Source organism: Benincasa hispida, chromosome 12, assembly GCF_009727055.1.
Source record: "Benincasa hispida cultivar B227 chromosome 12, ASM972705v1, whole genome shotgun sequence".
NCBI lineage: Eukaryota > Viridiplantae > Streptophyta > Magnoliopsida > Cucurbitales > Cucurbitaceae > Benincasa > Benincasa hispida.
This window is the reverse complement of record NC_052360.1, coordinates 67661682-67686510: the sequence shown is the minus strand read 5'-3', so window position 1 is coordinate 67686510 and position 24829 is coordinate 67661682. Positions and strand designations below refer to the sequence as shown.

The 24829-nt window shown below is 34.1% G+C and overlaps 1 protein-coding gene and 1 non-coding gene across 2 annotated transcripts; both read right to left on the bottom strand.

Moving 5' to 3' along the window:
* Positions 1-90: 90 nt before the first annotated feature.
* Positions 91-4545, bottom strand: LOC120067348 (SPX domain-containing protein 3). The gene is made up of 3 exons (XM_039018915.1): positions 4202-4545; positions 1482-1641; positions 91-631 (listed from the first exon to the last, which is right to left on the bottom strand). The coding sequence occupies exons 1-3, from the start codon at positions 4421-4423 to the stop codon at positions 258-260; spliced, it is 756 nt and encodes a 251-aa protein (XP_038874843.1). The 5' UTR covers positions 4424-4545; the 3' UTR covers positions 91-257.
* A 7654-nt stretch (positions 4546-12199) lies between these two features.
* LOC120068672 lies at positions 12200-12306 on the bottom strand. Its single transcript, XR_005479305.1, has one exon. It is a non-coding gene; the product is annotated as a small nucleolar RNA R71 (small nucleolar RNA).
* Positions 12307-24829: the final 12523 nt, after the last annotated feature.

Here is a 24829-nt window from a genome sequence, read left to right as displayed (position 1 = left end):
AACTTGGTTAAGTTCCTTCAACAGCACAAACTGATTTAAGAGAGATCACAAATGGGGTAGCAAAAAGCATGAATAAAACACACACATTGATTCTATGTATAAAAAATTACCAATCAACTTGAAATACACACAATTCTTTTCTATATTAAATAGTGTGATCACATAACATAAAGAAGAGTAGTAAGAAGAATATCTGGTGGGCAATTAGTGAAGTGTATTATATTGTATTGTAGTGTTGGAAGTAAGTAATCAAGTAACTAGAGAATTGGAATGGGAGAGTTGAGTTGAAAGGAGTGGATTAGATCAGAGTCAGGCAAGTTAAGAGGAGGCAAAGAAAAATGGCTATAAGTGGAGCTTCCTCTTCTGATTTGCTCCATGCTGAGTAAAGCTGAAACTGTGTTTCTGAAAATTCCTTCACCACCAACTGAAACTGAAATATTTGGCTTGTTTTCATGGCTGACTTCTTGTTTGGGGGTTGGAAAAATTGCATCAATGCTACTCTCACAATCTTTGATCATCTTAGACAGTGAATCTGTTTTGTAGAATGGCTGTTGCAGTATGTTTTGAATGAATGGTAGTCGTAGTAATCCCCCTGTTCTCTTGTCGTACTTCTTTAGAATTTTCCCTAATCCTGCATAATTAAACCTTCCACTCGTAAATATTTCAGTATGTCGTTAAATGATAATTTCTTTCATTGGCTTCATATTATTTTCGGGGCAAAATTACATTTATGATCCGTGAGGTTAGTTTAAGTTATATTTGGGATTATTGAGTTTTTGAGCTCAATAATTTTATCTTTGAGCTTTGTTACTTAGCAATGTCGGTCCATCGGTAATTTTTTCTCTTAATTACTAACTAAAAGCTGATGTAACATGTATTTTTCAAGAATGCTATAAGATGCAAACCTTCAGAATAAAATTGTCGAGTTTCAAAACTCGATTATCCAAATACAAAGCTAAATGGGGTTAAAGACAATTTATTTTATCTTCGTCCCTGTGTCCACTTTGGTACTTTGTGTAATTTCTTTACAGGGGACAAACTTATCAAATTAAAAATTCTAATATATAAGTGTGACAAACCACGTAGTTTAGAGGAAAAAAGATAATCAAATTAAAAGTTTAAAGGTATAATTGTAAACGTTTTGGAATTTTCAAAGGAAAAAACTAGAAGTAAACTAATATCCTTTCTAAAGAAAGCAAAATCAACTACTTTTGTCATAAACAATTGTGTCTTTCATTACTCATTAGAAAAACAAATTGCAAATGTATGTTCCATTTTGATTATGCCTGCATATTTTCGAATTAAAAAAAAAATCCAATTAGGCTTGGTAAATTTTTAAAAGATCAACATTTCTATCAATAAACACTTTTTAGCTTTTTTTTTTTTTTTCCTTTCAAATTTAACAAAATTGAAGCGAAAATCTTGAAAAAATAGTAATAGATTTGTTATCTACTAAACTACATTAAAATAAAGTTAATTACCTGTATAATTAACATTGCTGTAATTGACTAAGAGCACCATTTCACCATGCAAATTCACAATATCTTCTCTAATTTCTCTAATTTCTTCTCTATGATGTTCCCTTTCATTTCCATGTGGACTCCAACTCTCCAAAACTCTCTCTATTCTCTGTCTCAATTCCTATCATGATAAAAAATGGTAATTATTTTAAATGACAAAAAATAATAAAATTTTTATAGATGTCTATCAATGTTTATTACTGATAGATACTAATATTTTATTATATTTAAAAATAGTCCTAATAAAAAATATAATTTAACATACACGCATCCTTTCTTCTCACCAACAAAATTTTCAAATATTTTTCACATTTTCATTTTTCATCATCCAAATAATTTTCTTCCTCTTTTACTTTATATAGATCTTCTAAATATTCTTCAAATTTTATTTTTTTTTCCTCCTTTTTACCGTCTTCCATGAAACCTATGATATAAACAAAACTAACAACATTTCAACCCTATTTTGATTATTAAGTTTCCATATTATTTTCCAGTTGCCCGTTAGTTTTGGTTAAAATGTCATGTTGGTTTATGTATTTTGGCTTTCATTCTATTTTATTCCATGTTCAAATGTCTAATTCTAATTTTTATATTTTTAATAGATCTTAGGAATAGTCCATGTTGTTAGCACTCTCTTTAAAATTTTGGAAATATATTTACGAAATGTCTTTTCTTACATGAATATTATAATTATTATTTAATCAATTTCGATCAAAATTAACTATGAGTAACTAAATTTAAGATTTGTTAAAAGTATAGAAATTAAATTCCATAATTGTCTCATTTTATAACGTTCTTTGTTTTCTACTTTTGAAGTTATTTTTGTATTTTTGTTTGTTGAAAAAAAAATTCATCGATAACTATTTTTTGTTTCTTGTTTGGGTTTTTTTTTTCTAAATTGTAAATTTGGTCCATATGATTCAGAGAAGTTTAAAATTTAGTCCTTATGATTTCCTCTTTTTGTAATTTAAATAGAATTATATATATAACATGCACTAAAACATATAAAAACAGTTATCATAAACTAACAACAATAATAAAATTGTTTCTAGCGAACGAATTTTACTCAAATTTGATATACAACATCATCTCTCATTAGAGTTATTCTTCTTGAATTATATCAATGAAGATTCAATTCAATTTTGTTGATCTATAGATATCTTGCTTGTAAAGTATTAATATTAGACAAAAATATGTATATTTTATTGAGAAAAATTAATACTGCCAAATTCTAACCATTTCCAAGTACATTAAAAATTAACATAAGGAACATAGAAAATGTAAATTACGTTAAGTAGTTTTTTAAATTCAACCGAAATTGTAAAACATTTATTTTTTAAATTTGAAAACAAGAAATAAAATCGATGATGATGATGATCATAATAATAAGACTCGAAAAGTAGAGAGATTAGAAAAGGAATCCGGACCAAAATTTTTTCTCAACCAAACAGTTTGTAATCCTTACCTTTATTATTATTATTTTTATAATTTAATTTAAAAATTATGGAATCCATTTAATACTCAACAATTTTTCACACTTTACCTAGTACAAAAATATTTGTTTACACAACCTTTACTCAGTATGTAAATTAAAATAATAATAATAACGAGTCTTTGTCAAGTTTTTATTTTATTTTATTTTTAAACGGACTGCAAGAAAAATTTGGGAAAAATAATGCATAAACTCTAAAACAATAAACCAAAAGCAAAATTTTTATCAAACAAAACTATAGTTATCATAAAATTATTCTCTAAATATTCATCATAACCTATTATGAGAATACAACAAATATTAATTTAAGAAAATAATAGTAAATTTCAGCACCCTTACTTCTTTAGTTCGGATTTTTTTTTTTGTAATTTATATATTCAAAATAAAAATGTGTCAAAAGAATTACTAGTATTAATTAAAAAAAAAAAGGGGTTATTTAAGAAATAAAATGTCCAATTCTTTTAAATTTATGTGCAACCCATCAATGGGATTTGTCACTAATGGATGACATAATTAAAAATCTTCCAATCAGTCACCTAAGTAAAATTGGGTTGGTCACGAGTTATATAAGTTTGAATTGACTGGAAAAATAAAAAAAAAAATATAACTTATTATTTTTTTTATTTGTTTAAGAAAGAAAGGCATGTTTAAAATAATTCACTACTATTATTATTATTATTTTTGTCTTTCTTTTATATCTAAAAAGAAAAAAAATGACAAATTATATATACTAAATATTTAAAATCGTTCTCTAATTTTTTTTTAACAAATTCCAAATTTATAATTATTTTTTATATCATAAAAGCATAGTTTTGTTATGTTGAAAAACATTTTCTAGCGAAATATTTTATACTTGAAAGTAACCGAGAGTGTTAAAAAGTTCTTTTTTTTTTTCACTCATGAGAAAATATCCGAACATTTTTTACTTAAAAGGTTTAATCACATGGTAAAAAAAACAAATTTAAAATATTGTACAACTAAACATTAAAAAAATTAAGATATGGACACTTTTGCTGTACTTATGATAAAACAACTCCATGAAGATTACTTATTATAAAAGCAAAGCAAATAAATGGTGATCATTGAAAAAGAATTTGAGAAGTTAAATCACCCATCAACTCAAAAGTTTAGACAAATTAGTTATAATAAATATAATATCAATAGATCAATAAGGAAAGACAAGACTCACCCGATGACGAATCACTAAATCCTCCTCTTGTTCCACGAAAAAGGAATTGAACTTATCAATCTCAGAGTTCAACAAGTAAACAAACTCGGCATTAGCATTGACATCGACGTTGTCAGAGATACGACGAACTAATTTCTTCAAATTCTTGTAAGAGAGGAATTTGTCGCGCCAATTGGGCAATGTGTCCTCGATTTGTTGCTTGAGACGTTTTCCAAACTTCATGATATTGTGTTTTTGTTAAGACGACGAGAAGAAGAGGAAGAAGGTGGAAGGTAGGAGAGGTTTATGAAGAAAGGGAAATGAAGAATATTAGGAGCATATGCTTGGCGTGATGAAGTGGCTGTTTGGGGAAAAAAATTAAAAAGAAAAAAAAAAAGTATAAAAAGGAGTCCTTGAAGTAAAAAAGAAAGAGCATATTCGAATGGTTTATTACATTTTGATTTATTGTAATTAATGGAGGGCTAAGGGATAATTGATGTGTCGAGGGATTACACTAGTTTCACCGGCATGTCACCTTTGGCCTCATTCTCATTGGTGCCGTACAATTCTAATATCCAATCACATTTCGTCTTTATTCTTTTCCATTATTGCTTCGTTTAATTTTGCTTGTTTTTTTTAGCATATGTGACTTCCAATATATCCCAATAATTTAATGGGCTAAGATAATTATATTTTTGGTCGGGGTTGGAATCTTTACTTGCATCTGTTGGGGAAAAAGTCAAATCATGTGTCAACAAAGTTTGGACTTAAAAGTTAGAAGTATAAATCTCAATTTCGTGTAAACTTGAGTAGTAGGAGTACATATACGTTTAATGTTAAAATTGAACTAAGGATAATGAACTAATGTATAATGCTTAGTGATAAGGAGAAAAACCATTTTAGAGAGAAATGTTCATAATTTTAAGGGTGTTTAAATGACCTAATAGCCCGAATAACCTGAATTACCTAACCCAAGTTATAAGAGTTTGGATTGGGTTATATTTAAATTTTGGTCGAGTTGGTTTAATTTTTTTTCTCGGGTTGAGTTGGATCTTGGATTACATTTTTGTATAGTATAACTTTTTAGTTTTAGGGTTTTGGTCTTTGAAACTTGAAAGTGCCGATTCAGTGCCTCCAGTCCTCACTCATCAGTCCCTCTCTCTCATTCCTAAGGGCTCAGTGACAGATGCTCAATCTCTCCCTCTCCCTCGTCTCTAGGTTTTTTCTTCTTTCAATCTCATAGTCCTCCTCTTTCGATTGACTCTTGTCTCCACTCTAGCTCTGTATTTTTCGATTCATATTCAGCTATTCGTCAGCTTCTGCCTTGATTCCATTCGCCTCTTTCGATTCAACATCAGTACTCAATCTGCCTTCTTCATTTAGCTTTAGTCGTTCCATTTATCAGCTTTGCCATTTTGTTCGTCTGCTTCAACCTTTGGTCTGCATCGAAGGGTTATGCTTCAGGTTACGGGCCTTTTGTAAGTTGGTAATTTTTTTTTTTTTTTAAAAAAAGCAAATAACTTGACAACCAAACCAACTCAAGGGTTGGGGTGGGTTGGGTTGAGTTAGAGACCCTATTCAGGTAATTCGGGTAGCGAACTTGACTAATCCGAATTTTCGAGATGGTCCAAAAAAAATTCCCTAACCCAACCCAACCCAACCCGACTCATATATACTCCTACCTAATTCTTTCTTCAAAAATCTAAGAAATTGGTGAAAACTAGAAAGTTATTATTTTCTCTCTTAGATGATATTTCTCCCTCTTCTAAATTTTCATCAATTCATTAAATATTATGTCACGTAGATTATCATCACTGATACATATTAACATGACACACGCTAGTGGACTAAATTGAAAAATGATATATTATATGAGACTTGGATCAAAACCTAAACAAAAAGGACTAAATTGGAAAATAAAAATCAAGAGATTGGAGAGATTATATATATAGCCTTTATAACCCATCTTTTCCAATATTTAAAAATTTAGGTTGATTTATATAGTTAAATTTGGTTTTTTTTTTTTAATTTTATTTTTTAAGAATGTCACCTCATTGTTGAAGTATTGATTTAATTAAATTTACTATCACCTATAAATTTAAGTTTTTAGATTGAAATTTAAGACTATTATAAAAAATGGAGATTTGATTAAGTTAGGTTTATATTTTTGTGATTCTTTTAGTTATATTTGAAATATTTTTATCTCTCTTTCCACATTCATATATGAGTAATTTTTTTATATTCATGTTTATTAATATATAAATTACTTTTATATTGAATAGACAAGTCATGAATGAGAGTAGTGAAACCCATATCGTTGGTTCTACATTTAGGCAAAGGAAAGAAGGTACGGAAATGGTCTATAATATGATAAAACTTACAAGTAATTAATCTTGTTTTTTTAAAAAAAAAAAATTATTTATAATTTCATTGCATTAACTTTGATTAATTTTTGTTATGCTTATCTAAAAAAAATATTATAATTTAAATGAATAGGGTACAAATCTAAATATTAGGGTTATCTTCCAAATAAAAAAAAGAGTCAACTTATTTATAAATATAGTCGTGATGGAAGTCTGTCGCAATACATCATTAATAGACAGTGACATTTTGTTGTACTTAAAAATATTTTTAATAATTTTGCTATTTAAAATAATTACCCAAGATATTACTGACATAACCAAACTCAATCAATATTTATGTTTAGAAAATGGTTTTCTTTATTAGGTCACATTTGATAATCATTTTGTTTTTAGTTTTTATATTTTAAAATTTATGTCTTTTTTTTCCTCCAAATTTTCAATTATTGTTTCACATTAATTTCTTAAAGAAATAGTTGAATTTCCTAATAGAATTTAAAATAAAAAACAAAATTAAAATAAAAAAAACTATTTTTTTTTAATTTTTAAAACTGGACCTGATTTTTTAAAAGAAAGTACTAATTAATAATAAATAATAATAAAAAAAAACACAGAAACTTCTGAGCAAAAGTGAATTTTTAAGCTTAATTTTCAAAATAAAATAAATGATTATAAAACCGACTTAATTTCACGATTAACTTGAAAATCTAATCTGTCAATACCTTGACTTGAAGTTCTCTAAAATTGTTTCTCCTAGATGGTAATGCTTCGTTTGGATTCGTATATGTCTTTTATCTATATTAATAATGAACATGTGAGTACCACAAATATCAATGTTTTAATTTAAAGTTTAAAAGCAGTATTTAATCGTCAAAAAGCAAAAACTACCACCTAAATAATTACAATGGAGTAAGAAAACAGAAATATATTCATAAATTAAATTTTTTTTTAAAAAAACTCATATTCTAGTATTGGATATAGTATAAACCCCTTCTTCGGGGAAAAAAAACATACATAAACTACAGTGTTTAAATCTGTAAGAAAATTATTTATGTATAAGCATACTAGCTAAATCCCAAATTTACCCTGAATTAATGTAGAATGTAAATAACATTTGATGTCATATAAAAATAAATTGTACAAATAAAAATAATTGAATTTATTTGTTCTTCTAGGCTAACTCTTTTTCTTTTATCTGTATTTTTTTCCTCTTTAAAATCTTGTTTCATCCTTCTAACATTGTTTCTCTCCCTAAATTTTCCACTTTTTCAAATATTTATGTCCTCCTCTCTATTTTTGAAAATTTCAATAACTTTTTTATCTTCAAAATATTTATTCTACTTTATTTTTCGTCTATGTTTTCTTGTGTTAAAATCCCCTTAACTCTATTTTTTAAATTTTACTTACAATTTTAGGATAAAAAAATATCAAAACTAGGTCATTATCTCTAAATTTGTCTCCAATTTTTTTAATCCTTATACATATTTTATTTTCAAAATCCCGTTTCTAAACTTTTAGATGGTATGGAATCATTTCTCGAAAATATTAAACAAATGTCTTAATATACGTGACAGAGGATGTATCAGTTCAATATATATAATTACCTTCATTTAAACCGTCAACATCAATTATATATATTGAAATTCAACAGACACATAAATTTGAAGAATCACATCCCATCTGGAAAAATTATTGTATTTTGTTGGTATTAATTACACTATATAGCCTCATTTCAAGCATTTCAATGATTACAATCCTACCATCATCTCTCAATCGTCCGGCTTTTATGTAATCTTTGTTTTTTCTTTTGTTGTCAGACTTTTCTCTAGTCCGCATTCTCTACTTTGTATGACTTGGATTTTTGGCCCTTTGTTTTTATTGATTATTAATGTGTTGGTTCGATCGGGTTGAGATACGATGAAAATATGCTAAGAATGTGTCAATCTAGTTGAGATGTTTTAGGCGATGCACCAACTGACCCACATATGTATATATATTTTTTAAAATGGCAAAATGGGGATACAGATTCTTTACTCATAGCTCACTTTATATAGAGTATAGATTGATATTAATAACTATTTTTTTAAGGTAGTACTAATTAATACTAATATATTTTTCATATTCTTTGTGTTTTTTTTTATCCTATTTTATAATGATAGCGGAAGGTTAAATTTGAGCCAACCTAAACCTATATGCTAGAGAAATCGTATCCAAAGTGACATTTAGCATGTGTATCATATTTATGAAGACAAAATGTATACACAATTTATTAATTTGAGTTAAATTTGAATGACCTGTCACATTCTTTAGTCTGCGGATTGATGTTGAGTTCAATTTTTACCATTGACTTGGGGACTAAATAGTGAATTTTACTCCAACTTTTCAATTTCATTAAATTAAATTATACATTTAGATAATCATGAAATTTTAATTTATAAAAAAAACACCGGAGTTTCCCACAACCCAAGACATTAATAAATCTATGTATAAAGCCGCTCATGCTATTGTGTTTGTGTTGATGCTTTTCTTAACAGGAGTAGCACTCTTTTGAGATTGGGATCTTTATTGAGAATTTCTTTTTGTTTAAAATTTTGTTAATATTGTGAACGCATAGGATCTTGACATGTTTTATCCTCAATCATATAAATTTTCAAAAAATTTTCAGGAAGTCACTCAACATAGAATTGTTCAAAGTTAAGCATGCTTAACTTCGAAGTTCCTATGATTGAGTCACGAAAATCATTACAAGAAAAAGAGGATCTCCCGACGCCTAAAACCACCGTTGGGATATCTGTCATTGGAAGAGAGGGTCTCGTCCGACTATGTAAGAGTAGCGTCAGGAGATATTTTCGATCTCTCAATGGGTAGACAATATGCATTGAGCAATAACTCCCAATGGCTGGACAATATGCATCGGGAGTTAGCCAAACTCCCAATGAGTTAAATAATTCTTCGGGAGTTTGTTAGGAACTCCTGACAGATCTCCCGATGGCTCACGATAACTGTCGGGAGATGAGTTATAAAATCCCCAAATTGAAGAAGGCATATCAAATTTGCCTTCTTCTTCAAAATCCTAGGTTCATCGACCAAACGAGAGAGAGGGCAGTGCACCGTTCATTCACCGGCCCGCCATTCGTCCCGTTTGTCTTCTGCTACTGTTCGTCTTCCGTCGTTGTTCTTTCACAGCTATTCACAGGTCTATCGCCCATTCGTATGGTCGATCTTCGTTCTGTCGTCCATTTGCCCGCTGGCCCGCCACCGCCGTTCTTCGTCCGTTCACGTTTTCTCCAGTCAATTCGTTCCTTGTCCGTTCATCGTCTTCCGCTGACAATGTCTTATTGCTGTTTTTTTTAGAAATTATATCTTAATTAAAGCGGTATTTTTCTAATACAGTGGAAAGTTTACTCCATATGACAAAAATTAATTATTGATAACAAGCAGAAATACATGTTATCATAGTGCTAAGTTCTTAAACAATGCTGGCTTGCGTTGATAAAACATCTTAAATTGCGTCCAAAAAGCATCATAATATTGCAGTCGCATGCGTTCATCACATTAAAACAGTTGATTTTTGTATTTTTGTGCAGAATATGCGATGATGCAAGGCAGGAATTGCAATCATAGGAAATCATTGGTCGAGCGCAACATTACCGGGGATTGTGTTCGCAAATATTTGCCTGAGAAGGATTTTCGCAACTTGGTTAGCGCAACATGGTGGGCGCATCTAGGTGAAAGGCTAATTAATTGCGATGGGACAGAAAGCTGATAACAGTCAAATCCGAATTAAGTTGATAGCCGATAACGATCACAAGTACATTCAGCTTTTCGATGACAAATATTCGGCGCATCAGTCAGGAATTAAAGTCGTCCCATCTGTACAATCATGAGAGAGAAGCCGCCTTTCACCATGGATGATCTATGAATACCAAGAGCATCCTTTAGAAAAGGGGTTAATCAGTTCACCAGTTTACGAATTTAAGAGCTCAGCTCGTCTTTGTTCATAGTTTTCCTTTCGTTTTAAGGCGGAGCAAGAGAAGAGTGGTGATGCTGGAGATCTCTCAGGATAACTCGAGAGAGAACCTTGAGGCGTAGAAGTAGAGAGCGGGTCGACTCTCGCGTGAGCGAGATTATCTTTTGAGCACGAGTAGAAAAACAGTGTAAAAGCCTGGGCAACAAGAGATTGCTACCAGGCCCTTCTATACTTGCATTGTTATTTTGTACTTCATCTTTATATTTATACAATGGAAGTTTTATTTCTATATTTGTTCACTCTCTTAGCATGTATGAGTAGCTAAACTACTCGAATGGGTTTAGAAGAACTAAGCTAACATGACCTAGGAAGTTCATTGCTTGCGATTGTCTTGTTTTATGCTGTGCCAATTACCCTTTAGAGCTACTCGAGAGAGAGTCTAAAGAAAGAACCTAATGACTCGAGAGAGCTAGGTTAGAATCTAGACTCGAGAGAGCAAGATTAGAACTGCATAAACAAGAGATAGAGACTTAGAGATAAGCTCTGTTAGTCAACCTGCATCGCATGCATCCTAGAGATGAGAATGGTATTATGTGGTCACATTATTTGTGTTTGTGTCATTTTGTCATTGTATAAATAAGAATAGAGGCTTATGTGTAGGTCCTATAGACTTAGCGCATATATCACATGCGTTCTAGCCTTAGAAGCCGTGGAATTCGTACCAAGAGGTGATCTGCTGTTATATGCACATTGCATGATTGCATAGCATGAACGCATCCTAGGAAGTGTTAGCCGAAACTTTTCTCAACCCGTTCATGGTATACTCATCGTATTTTCCGTTTAATCAACTCTTTTCAAACTCCGCTGAATTTTTTTATTTTTCATTAACGCAAACAATAATCCCAACAATTTATTTATTTATCCAGTTACCGCAAAGTTTTCATAAAAATTACCAATGCAACATATTTTCACAAGTCCCTGAGTTCTACCCTGGACTTACCAGGAAACTTAGTGGAATTTACACTTGGATTCCACTGAGGAAACTTGAATGCACAATGCAATTTCACCATTGCATATCATCTATAATTCACTTCATAAAATCAAGCATCAAGTTTTTGGCGCCGCTGCCAGGGACTTCGACAAAATAGTGTGCTAACGATAATTTTTCTGATATCTTTGCAGACTCTCAATCTCTGGCGAATTTCAACACCGAGATTGAGAGAACGTTTAGACGGAGACTGAGAAATCGACAACAACAACCACAGTCAGATAAAGAAGAGACTGTCTCTTATACACATCTAGATGTGTATAAGAGACAGCAATAGACCCATTAGGGACTATGCATCACCAAACCTCTATGATTTCTCTCCAGGAATCATGAGGCCTGCCCTCGACGGAAGTCGATTCGAAATGAAATTGGTGATGGTGTAGATGATCCAGACTGTCGGAAAATTCGGAGGAAGGCATGGCGAAGACCTGCACGCCCACCTCTGAAGCTTTATTGAAATCTGCAATAATTTTGTGTTCTCGAACATCTCTGCCGAAGAAGTTTGACTAACTTTCTTCCCATTTTTTCTCCGTGATTAAGCTGGGAAATGGGCGTATTCTCTCGAACTAGGAGAGATCACTTCTTAGGAATAGGTCGTGGAAAAGTTTATGAAGAAATACTTTCCACCTACTGAGAATGTCAGACGAAGGAAACTCATTACAAATTTTGAACAAGACATGGACGAATCGCTCAGCGATGCCTGGGCGAGGTTTAAAAGATTGGTCAGGGAATGTCCACACAATGGTTTGCCAGACTTCCTTCAGATGAAAATTTTTTATCATGGTTTGAATCCCGCTTCACAGACCGTTGCCAATGCGGCAGCCGCTAGTAGTCTGCTTGATAAAACGTATGACAAGGCGAAGAATATCTTGGATCGCATCTCTAAGAACCACGAAGATTGGAGAAAGAGTGACTAGAGATTGAGAATCAAAGACAATGACGCAAGTAATGGTGCTATTGCTTCACTACAAAATCAGATGACCGCAATGATGAACTTAATCCAGGGAATTGCTATCAGCAGCCCAACACCGCAAAATAGGCAAATCAATACAATCAGTCAAAACGTCGCAAAGTGTGCGACTTGCGGTGATGGGTACGGGATGGAAGATTGCCCATAAAATCCACAATCCGTTTACTTTGTAAAAAATATCCTTTTTCGAATACCTACGACCCCGGGTGGAGAAACCACCCCAATTTTGTTTGGAAGAATCAGCAACAAAATTTCCAACCCATGACGTAGAAAGAAAGGCCACCAAGATTCTTCCCACGCAACAACGATCAGACAAACAATCAAGCAAATAGCTCACAACCACCGCAATCCTCTTCCTTGGAAAGCTTATTGAAGCAATACATAGAGAAAAACGAAACCATGCTTCAAAGTCAGGCTACGTCCATCTGCAATCTAGAATTACAGATGAATCAGATTGCGAGTGAGCTAAAGAGTAGACCGCATGGGGCTTTTCCGAGTTCAACAGAACTCCCACGCAACCCGGGGGATCAAGTAAGGAGCAATGTCAGGTTGTGACATTGCGAAGATGGAAGACTATGAAGGGAGAAAATAAGGAGCTTAGTCGGACAGCTCCCATTGTGGCTGAACCTGAAATTGCGGTGATGCAAGAAGATGAAGGAGAAAAAAAAGCAGTAGAACTAGAAGTTGCATTGACCTCAAAGCCAACTGAGACGGGAACCGTGAAAGTGCAGTTACCCTCTTTCCCGCAAAGACTAAGGAAGAAAAAGAATGAAGAGGTATAATACCAACGCTTTCTGTCTACGTTAAAACAATTACATATTAATATTCCTTTCAGTGAAGCGATTGAGGAAATGCCTGCCTACGCAAAGTTTCTAAAGGATATGATAACTAAGAAGAGGGGAGCTAGTAAGTTTGCCACGGTGGCGCTAACTCAGAGTTCAAAATCAATCATTCCACCAAAGATGAGCGATCATGGGAGCTTTACTATTCCTTGCTCCATAGAAGGACTGTACATCGGGCAACCTCTGTGTGACCTGAGAGCCAGCATAAATTTAATGCTCTGTCAATCTTTAGACAGCTGAATCTGGGGCAACTTGTGCCCACAACGGTGACTTTCCAACTGGCTGATAGATCTCTGATGCATCCAGAGGGAAAGGTGAAGGACGTGCTGATAACCATTGACAAATTTATCCTACCAGCCGACTTCATCATTTTGGACTACAAGGCCGACAAAGATGTGCCCATCATTCTAAGGCGACCATTTTTATCAACAGGTCATGCTCAAATTGATGTGCATAAAGGGGAAATCACTTTGAGCATCAATGGACAGAAGCTCAAGTTTAACATAATTCGTGCCATGAAGTTTCCGGATGAAGAAGACCTGTATGACTCAGAAGAATTTGATTGAGGAAGAAAAGTTTGATGAAGAGAATGAAGAAGAGGATGCCAGCACATCTGTTGTTGCCTGTAATGCGATCATAACAAAAACAAACAAGGAAGACGAGATGATCGCAAATCAAGAAGAAGAGCCAACAGAAAAAGAAGAAAAACAAATAACGCAACCATCCCTAGTAGAACCACCAAGATTGAAATTAAAGACCCTACAGACCCATTTAAAGTACGCATTTTTGGGGTAGAATGAGAAGCTGCCAGTTATCATTTTCTCTTAGCTCAACGAAGACCGAGAGAATGCGTTGATGAGCATTCTAAGGAAACATGTGCGAACAACTGGCTGGATGCTCGCTAACATTAGAGGAATTAGCCCAGTGTACTGTATGTACCGCATTCGTCTTGAAGAGGATCACAAAGCAACGATCGAAAATTAACGTAGACTCAACCCTACAATGAAAGAGATCGTCAAAAAGAAGATCATTAAATGGCTAGATGAGGGCATTATCTATCCTATAGCAGATAGCACGTGGGTCAGCCCTGTGTAGTGTGTGCCGAAAAAGGGTGGCATGATGATAGTCTCGAATGAAAACAATGAATTAATATTGCAAAGGACCGTCACTGGGTGGCGCATTTGCATGGATTACCGCAAGCTGAACGCGGCCACAAAGAAAGATCATTTTCCACTGCCATTCATTGATCAAATGCTAGACCTCTAACTGGAAATGACTTTTATGCTTTTTGGATGGTTATGCTGGGTACAACCAGATTATGATAGCTCCAGAAGACCAAGACAAGACCACATTCACCTGCCCATATGGGACCTTTCCTTTTTGCCGCATGCCTTTCGGCCTCTACAATGCGCCAAGCACGTTCCAAAGGTGCACGATGGCTATCTTTTCAAATTATCTCGAGGACTCTGTTGAAATCTTTATGGACGACTTCTCTGTTTATGGGAACACCTATGAAGTCTGTCTAGCCAACTTGAAGAAAATACTGAAGAGATGCGAATAGACGAATCTGGTGCTTATTGGGAAAAATGCCATTTCATGGTGAAGGAGGGCATAATGTTAGGACACAAAGTTTCCCGAGATGGGTTGGAGGCGGACAAAGCAAAAATCAAAGCAATTGAAAAACTTCCACCTCCAACAAGCGTGAAGGCTGTACGAAGCATCTTGGGGCACTCTGGATTCTACAGACGCTTTGTTAAAGATTTTTCCAAAATAGTGCGACCATTGAGTGCGTTGTTAGAGGCTGACAGAAAATTTGATTTTGACAACAACTACCTCAATGCATTTCGAGTTCTAAAGAATGCACTGATTCCCGCACCCGTACTAATTGCACCTGATTGGACACTGCTCTTTGAAATAATGTGCGATGCAAGTGGGTATACGATGGGAGCAACTTTGATACAAAAGAGAAAAACAATCTTGCATCCCATTGCATATGCGAGTAAAACATTAAATCCTGCTCAAACAAATTATACCACCACAGAGAAAGTGTTTCTGGCGGTAATTTTTGTGCAAAAATATCGAGCATATCTGTTGGGAACAAAGGTACTTATCCATACTGATCACTCAACTATCAAGTACTTAATGAAAAAGAAGGATGCAAAGTCGAGGTTGATCAGATGGGTTCTCCTCCTTCAAGCTTTTAATATATAAATAATTGATCGAAAGGGAACGAAGAACCAAATTGTGGATCACTTGTCTAGATTGGAAAATCCTGAGGTTGACCGTAATGAGTCTGAGGTGAGTACAGTGTTCCTGGATGAGCAGCTATGCCATATTGAAGAATTGCCTTGGTATGCAGACATAGTCAATTATCTGGTTTGTGAGCAATTTCCTGAAGATTACACCTACTACCAATAAAGAAAGCTCAAATATGAATGCAAACATTATTATTGGGATGAGCCGAATCTGTATAAAAGAGAGGCAGACCAGATTTTGCGATTATGTGTACCAAATACTGCTCAATGACGCATATTATCGCAATGTCATGACTCACCATATGGTAGGCACTTCGGAGAATAGCGCACCACAGCTAAGGTTTTACAGAGTGGATTCTTCTGGCCCACATTGTTTAAGGATGCAGCTGAATACATAATGAAATGTGATTGGTGCCAACGCACAGGTAACATTTCATGGAAACATGCAATGCCAATGAACACCATCTTGGAGCTTGAATTGTTCAACGTATGGGGGATTGATTTCATGGGACCATTCCCTCCTTCGAATGGTAAGCATTATATTTTATTAGCCGTCGAATATGTGTCCAAGTGGGTAGAGGCAGTGGCGTGTGCCGATAGTCTCTCAATTCCTAAAGAAGAACATTTTACTCATTTTGGCACTCCCCGTGCCATCATAAGTGATGAGGGGTCACACTTTGTCAATCATACTATTAAGGAGCTGCTGGACAAATACAACATTCTTCACAAAATGGCCACCGCATACCATCCGCAGACGAATGGTCAGGCCGAGGTGTCCAATCGAGAAATTAAGCTGATACTTGAGAAGGTAGTAAGGCCTTCGTGAAAAGATTGGGCAACAAAGCTTGACGATACGTTGTGGGCATACCGGACTGCATTAAAAAAAATTGGTATGTCTCCATATGCGTTGGTATTTGGTAAGGCATGTCATTTGCCTTTGGGGTTGGAATATAAGGCATTGTGGGCGGTAAAGAAGTTGAACTTTGATTTGAAGAAAGCAGGAGAAGCGCGAAAAATGCAACTGGTCGAGCTAGAAGAATGAAGGATTAACGCATATGAGAACACGAAGATCTACAAGGAGCGCACCAAGTGCTGGCACGACAAACACATATGCGGTAAGAACCTCCAAGTCGGGCAAAAGGTCTTACTCTTCAACTCACATCTACGACTCTTCCCGGGAAAATTAAAATCATGCTGGTCCGGACCCTTCATCATTAAAGAAATATTCCAACATGGTGCGATGGTGCTGATCACTGAAGATGGAAGCCGTACATTTAAGGTTAATGGACAGCGAGTTAAGACATATTACGAAGGTGATTTCCAGCCAGAAAAGACCTCCGTGAAGCTAAAAAACTCGGAATACCCTTTGTTTGGTTCTTGAACTCTCATTCCTTCGTCACTTTAATCATCATTTATCTATCTGCATTTTACTTATTACTACTTCTAAAAAAATGGGGGGAGGGGGAAGATTGTGATAGCGAACTTTGTTTTGTTTAAAATAATTTGACCCTCTTTCTGTTTTTCTTGCAACGATTAAGGCACAGGATTGCAAAGATGTTACATGAAGCAGCAAATTATCTCACTCCATCATCATAATCCAAAGAAGAGAGATCGTCGCAAAGATGGGTGCGTCAATACACAATGCGGGCAACAATGCAAATTTAGGGGTGTATTCTTCCTTATCTTTATTTCAAATTTTGCGCTATCGCATCACATGTTAGTTTTAAAAGTTTTATCACTGCATCCTCTTTGGTTACCGCAATCATGTGACATAGATAAATTTAGTAAGACGCCGCATGTTGTTTCTTTGCCAAGTATGATTTCAATGATGAAAAACATGCTTCTATTTCTTTCGATATACTAGAGTCATCTTAACTTTAAGATAGTCACCTCATGAAATATTTCTAGAAGTTTGGGGTTTGCTAGCTTTCTTTCAAAATCTCTTTACAAAACTTTCTAAGAACATCCACATGACTTATTTCAATCTTTTGGCAATGAGGACATTGTCGCATTTTAAATTTAGGGGTGAGGTATTGATTTTCAACCTTGCTATTTTTTTTTAAAAAAAGGGAAAAAGTTTTGAGAATAACAACTCCACTGTCAGCGCAATGGGAAAACCCATGTTGATAAGAGTTAAGTTGTGAAAGGTACTTACCCGTAGTTAGATGTCCACATGACACACGTGGGGGCAAGCCAAAACGAAAGTAAGTCACCAGGATCAACGCATAAATAAATGACCACAACTCCGCTATCAAAAAGGTATGAGTTTAGTATGAGAAAGAGCGCATTGCTCGTAGTTGGATGTCCGCATGACACGTGTGGGGGCAAGCCAAAACGAAGGCAAGGCACTTGGATCAGCTCAAGGTCAAAGAAAAAAAAATAATAATGTCAAGAAATATGCAAGGATAAAATCATTTGACACCTTGGTGGAAAATTTTCTTTTTGAAATAAATCATGCGATGTTCCGAAAATTAGTAAAGTCATTTTGACGGTTAAGCTTGCAGTCCCTAGATCTTAGAAATATTTTAAGAAGAGACTTGAATAAGACTTAAAGAAATTTTGATATATAGGATTTGAACGAAGTATCCTTGAGAAATCTAGGAAAAGGACATTGCGGTTGACTTGCTAAAGGAATTTTTAGCTTATGCTTGAGGACAAGCATTGTTTAAATTTGGGGGTGTAATAACGGGCAGAAATGCACGTTATCATAGTGTTAAGTTCTTAAACAATGCTGGCTTGCGTTTGCGTTGATAAAACATCTTAAATTGCGTCCAAAAAGCATCATAATATTGCGGTCGCATGCGTTCATCACATTAGAACAGTTGATTTTTGTATTTTTGTGTAGAATATACGATGATGCAAGGCAGAAATTGCGATCATAGGAAATCATTGTCGAGCACAGCATTATCGTAAGGCTTTGCGGTGATCGTGTTCGCAAATATTCGCCCAAGAAGGATTGCCACAACTTGGTCAGCACAACATGGTGGGTGCATCTGGGTGAAAGTCTAATTAATCGCGATGAGACAAAAAGCTGATAACAGTCAAATCCGAATTAAGTTGACAGTCGATAATGATCATAAGTACATTAAGCTTTTTGATAACAAATATTCAGCGCATCAGTCATGAATTAAAGCCGTCCTATCTATACAATCATGAGAGAGAAGCCACCTTTCACCCTGGATGATCTATAAATACCAAGGGCATCCTTTAGAAAAGGGGTTAATCAGTTCACCAGTTTACGAATTAAAGAGCACAGCTCGTCTTTGTTCATAGTTTTCCTTTCGTTTTAAGGCAGAGCAAGAGAAGAGTGGTGACGCCGAAGATCTCTCAGGGCAACTCGAGAGAGAACCTTGAGGCATAGAAGCAGAGAGCGGGCCGACTCTCGCGAGAGCGAGATTATCTTTTGAGCACGAGTAGAAAAACAGTGTAAAAGCCTGGGCAACAAGAGATTGCTACCAGGCCCTTTATTTTATACTTGCATTGTTATTTTGTACTTCATCTTTATATTTATACAATGGAAGTTCTATTTCTACATCTATTCACTCTCTTAGCACGTATGAGTAGCTAAACTAGTCGAATGGGTTGAGAAGAACTAAGCTAACATGACCTAGGAAGTTCATTGCTTGCGATTATCTTGTTTTATGCTGTGCCAATTACCCTTTAGAGCTACTCAAGAGAGAGTCTAAAGAAAGAACCTAATGACTCGAGAGAGCTAAGTTAGAATCTAGACTCGAGCGAGCAAGATTAGAACTGCATAAACAAGAGATAGAGACTTAGAGATAAGCTCTGTTTGTCAACCTGCATCGCATGCATCCTAGAGATGAGAATGGTATTATGTGGTCGCCTTATTTGTGTTTGTGTCATTTTGTCATCGCATAAATAAGAATAGAGGCTTATGTGTAGGTCATATAGACTTAGCGCATATATCGCATGCGTTCTAGCCTTAGAAGTCATGGCATTCGCACCGAGAGGTGGTTTGCTGTTATATGCATGTTGCATGATCGCATAGCATGAACGCATCCTAGAAAGTGTTAGCCAAAACCTTTCTCAACCCGTTCACTGCATACTCATTGCATTTTCCGTTTAATCAACTCTTTTCAAACTCCGGCACATTTGTTTATTTTTCATTAACGCAAACAATAATCCCAACAATTTATTTATTTATCCGGTTACCACAAAGTTTTCATAAAAATTACCAACGCAACCTATTTTCACAAGTCTGTGAGTTCTACCCTAGACTTACCAGGAAACTCAGTGGAATTTACACTTGGATTCCGCTGAGAAAACTTGAGTGCATAACGCAATTTCACCATTGCATATCATCCATAATTCACTTCATAAAATCAAGCATAAATTATTCCCATAGTATTATTTACATGGAAAATTTAGAAATTCTCATCAATTTTATTTTTTTTCAAATTAGTATCATTTACTTCATTTACTATTATAGAATATCTTTTTATTTTTTTTGTTCGAATATAGAAAATTTCGGAAACAAACAAGGAGAATAGAGGGAAATTACCGTTCGACCACGTAGGTAGATCGAAGTCGTTCCTGCAAATTCAATCTGAGCTGCACGAAAAGCAAGGTCGAGAAGTAGGACGTGTTGACCTATTTAAAGAAACACACTCTAAAGGTGGCAAGTTCGTGAATCAGGCAGCTGAGGATGCATATGTAACCAATTTTGTTTTATTTTCATTTTTTTTTTCATTTCTAAGTTCAGTTGCTCATACTTACACACTTAATTAATATGTGCATAATCATATGTTAGAATACAATCCAACCCCACTCCAGAAGGTTTCCAACCACTAACAAGGGATGAAATCTGTGAGACAGTTTTGGGTAGACAACTCGAATTTGTAAAAAGCCTAGATTGGGGCCTTAAACCTAAGTCGATAAGGGGTAGTAGCTCATTGAGTTCGTCATCTACTCAAGGAACGGAAAGTAAGGAGGTGAGAAAATTGAAAGCCGATTTCGAACAGTCTTAATCGAGGATTAAGGAACTTGAAGACGTTAAAAAACAAATGAGAGAGGATCATGCAAGACAAATAAAAGAAATGAAAAAGATGATTGAAGACATGATACGATCACAAAGAGGAGGGTCATCGAATTAGGTATGATTACTTCATTATCTAGTTGCCTAATATATTGCTATTCTATAGTTATGGTAGCAAAGTAGTTATGTCTTACTAGTAGCTTTATGATAAAGAATTGTTGGTTATCTTGCAGTTATGGTAGCCAAACAACTGGATTTTGATGTGTTTTTTGTCGTTATTGTGTGTTTGTGGATGTTTATGAAGTTTGAATGTTGTGGGGTAGGTGGATTTTGGTTATACTTGTTTTGAAGTTGAACTTGGAGTTTTTTGTTTGTTTCTGGAAGTTTATAAGCGTCAGGAATGTTATTGGGGGTGGGTAGAGTTTGGTTATACTCGTTTTGGAGTTGAACTTGGAGTTCTTTGTGTGTTTGTGGATATTTATGAAGTTTGAATATTGTGGGGGATGGGTTGAGTTTGGTTATAATTGTTTTGGGGGGAAAGTTGGAGTCTTTTGTGTGCTTGTGGATGTTTATGAAATTTGAATGTTGTGAGGGGTGGGTTTAGTTTGGTTATAATTGTTTTGGGGAGAAAGTTAGAGTTTTTTGTGTGTTCGTTGATATTTATGAAGTTTAAATATTGTGGATGTAGGATTGTATCAATCGCAGTGGAAGAACAAGGATCATCTAAGCATTAAAATTCACTAATTTTGGCATAATATAAAGCATGCTTCTACAGAAAAAATGGGTTTCAAGACATACCTCTTGAAGAACTTCTTCAATGCTCCATCTCCAGCTGCAATCTTCTTTATATCTTATTGTAGACCACCTCAAGATCTTCCCCACTATTCTCTTGGTGCTCTAGATTGAGTTGTGAGACTCAAAATAAACTTGAATCAAGGAACGAAGGAGAGTAGCTCACTGCAACAACCTTTGTTGAAGAACCTTTCTTCAAACCGAATTTTCTCTCAAAATTCTATAGATTACATGCCCGATTTTCACTCCAATCTCTTCATTATATTGCAGATCAACATGCAAAGAGAAGAGCTGCATGAGTTGCAGTTCATGCTCGGAGAAGACAAGGCCAAATGGTTGCTTCATGAGTAAGCTAGTTAAGTGATGGGTAATGGAAAAATCCATTTTTCCATTTAAATTTGTTTTTGTTTTCTTTTTCAATTTTATCTAAAAATCGAAATTTGATTTAATAAATCTATTTGATTTTTAAAATAAAAATTAATTAATTAATTAATTAATTAAACTTAATTAATTTAATATCAAACATTAAATTAATTTTAACACATATCCATCTATATATATTTAAATCATATTTAAATATATAAATTCTCCTATACCATTTAATTCTAAAATTAAAAATAATTATATCTCATATAATTATTAATTCCCTTAATTCTAATTTGAACGTTTCAAATTAACTTATCACGTTATTTTAGAGTTAGTCCGTTACGAGCTAGTAGGGGGACCCCGGGGCTCCAACGATCCAAGATTAATTAGCTAAACTCATTAGACCAGATTAATCTCCATTCATTAACTAATGGGTCATTCCACTAAAGCCCATAGTTGCACTCCCTTCATTATAGATATATTATGTCCACATGATTTAACCATAATCAGCAAGTCGACCCTTCATAGGTTGTTCGTAACAACGGGTGGGTCAAATATCTGTTTTACCCCCGAGATTACGTCTTATTCCTCAAGTCCCTATTGATCTTCTAATGAACAACTGGTTTATAATCCAATCACCAAACCAAACTCTCTCAACCCAGTGAGAGGGTGAGGCTCCTTGTTCAAGACCTAAATTCAGTACTTGAGAGAACAACCTTTCTCCTATCCCTAAATCGGGTAGGTGTGAACTCCATCTTGCACCCTATGTCCCCAGCTATCTATCCGGTCTTACCCCTGAAATGAGAGTCTTATTGAGCCGGTGTTGTTGAGCCAACCCTCAACTATGCAAATCTAAGGGCAATCTTGAATAAACAAGAGTTCATAGTTAGCTCAGGATTAAGATCGAGGTCATCTAGGTGAAATAGTCAGTCTTAAACAATAAACAGCGTTATAAAGTAAGAATGACTTATTTCTTGGTCCGGATCTTATGCAAACTCATTGCATAGGATGCCCCCATTCCTCATGTAATAACATGTACGAATTAGAATCACATCGTATGTAATACTTTACAACTCTTTGTAACAACTATAGAGTAGGCCGCATCCAATGGTGTTACCAGAATAAGGTACTCAACCTCATTCATGTACCATAGATTATTTTGACTATTTACTCGAACCTGATCCACTCTTATGTCTCCACATAAAGTTCAAGTACTCATACAATAGTCATGGGTCTTAGTTTATTGGATTTAGACTTTCATACAATTTATAAGATCAATAATAAGTATATTGATAATAGAAAATGTTTATCATTTTACAAACTGCGAGTTTTTAGGACATAAAACCCAACAGTAGGGGTGGGTAGAGTTTGGTTATACTCATTTTAAAGTTGAAGTTGAAGTTCTTTTTGTATGTTTTTGGATGTTTATGAGCATCGAGAATGTTGTGGGGAGTGAGTAGAGTTTGGTTATACTCGTTTTGGAGTTGAACTTGGAGTTTTTGTATGTTTGTGGATGTTTATAAAGTTTGAATATTGTGGGGGGTGGGTTGAGTTTGGTTATAATTGTTTTGGGGGGGATGGAAGTTGGAGTTTTTTGTGTGTTTGTTGTTGTTTATGAAGTTTGAATATTGTGGAGGTGGGTAGAGTTTGGTTATACTCGTTTTGGAGTTGAACTTGAAGTTTTTTGTTTGTTTATGGAAGTTTATGACATTTGAATGTTTTTGTTTTGTTGTAGGATGTTATTCGGAGATGATGTTAGAATGTTGTTATTGGAGATGCTGTGTTCCAGACTTGTTTCCATGTTCTTTCTTTTATGTATTTGTGAAAACATTTTTTTATGTTGTTTTCATGTTCTTTCTTTTATGTATTTGTGAAGACATATTTCTTTTGTAAACTATCTTGTACTTTTCTCTATTTTAGGTAATAAAGAATAATATGGACTTTGTTTAGTTATTTTATTTTTTATTTGAATATGTTTGAGTTTCTTAATAATGTTTTATAGGTTATTCAGATCATATTAAGAAAAATTACAAATTACAAATTACAAATAAAATTTTTTCAAAAATCCAGCCGTCAGGAGTTCAAATTTCAATTTAAGAAAAATTACAAATTACTTTGAACTCCCCACAATGGAAATATATGTGTCGGGAATGCAAAATTTTCAGGAAGTCACTCAACATAGAATTTCTCAAAGCTAAGCAAGCAAATTTCAGAGTTCCTATGATTGAGCCATCGAAATAAGGAAGGTGCACCATTTGTTGGTATAGGTAGTGCTTTTTAATTCTTTTAAGCATTTCTTAACTATACTTTCATATCCTCAAGATCCCTCTCATTAAAATATATTTCTGTTCATTCATGTCTCCCTCTTAAAATTGCAGTGTTACATTCTAGACATTTATTCTTTAATCTGGAAAGATGTTTTTTCAGATAGTATTCTCCTACGGCCTAGATGAGAAACTATGAGAAGTAGTGGGTCGTTGGTTGTTTACTAGTTATTGTCTCAAAGAAGATCTATATGTACAAAATCAACTATTAATTAAATTTGTCAAAGGGAAAGAAAAAAAGGGACTAATCTTGTAAATGTAAAGTTCAAAGGGAAAAAAAAAAATATATTTTTCCGTTCTAGAATTATAAATTTGTCAAATTTTAATGATTTCCTACACTTTGAATCTTTGTGTCAACCAAAAATGTAACTCAACTGGTTGTGACATAGAATCAATTTCTTAAGTTAATGGGTCAATGTAAATTTAATATTATATCACCTTAAAATGTCTCATCATTTGTAACATTGCAAAGGATTGAACAAAGAATCTCTTGTACCACCTGCTTTGATACCCTCTTAAATTACCAATTGACTCAAAAACATAAATTAATGGGTAAAGGTAAATTTAATATTGTATCATCTAACACAACCACCAAGAGTTCAAAAGCTTTGAATTCTCCACCTCACACATGGTTGAATTAAAAAAAATCATTTTAATCTCTCAACATGTTAAGAAAAAAAATTCAATTATGATCGGTTTATTTCACAAATATTACTATGGGATTTC

Excerpts from the sequence above, each read along its gene's own strand:
- LOC120067348 (XM_039018915.1), bottom strand. The coding sequence starts at position 4,423 with ATGAAGTTTGGAAAACGTCTCAAGCAACAAATCGAGGACACATTGCCC. Across the intron at positions 1,642-4,201 it reads ATTTAGTGATTCGTCATCGG|GAATTGAGACAGAGAATAGA; the intron begins GTGAGTCTTGTC and ends TTATCATGATAG. Across the intron at positions 632-1,481 it reads CAGCAATGTTAATTATACAG|GATTAGGGAAAATTCTAAAG; the intron begins GTAATTAACTTT and ends TTAATTATGCAG.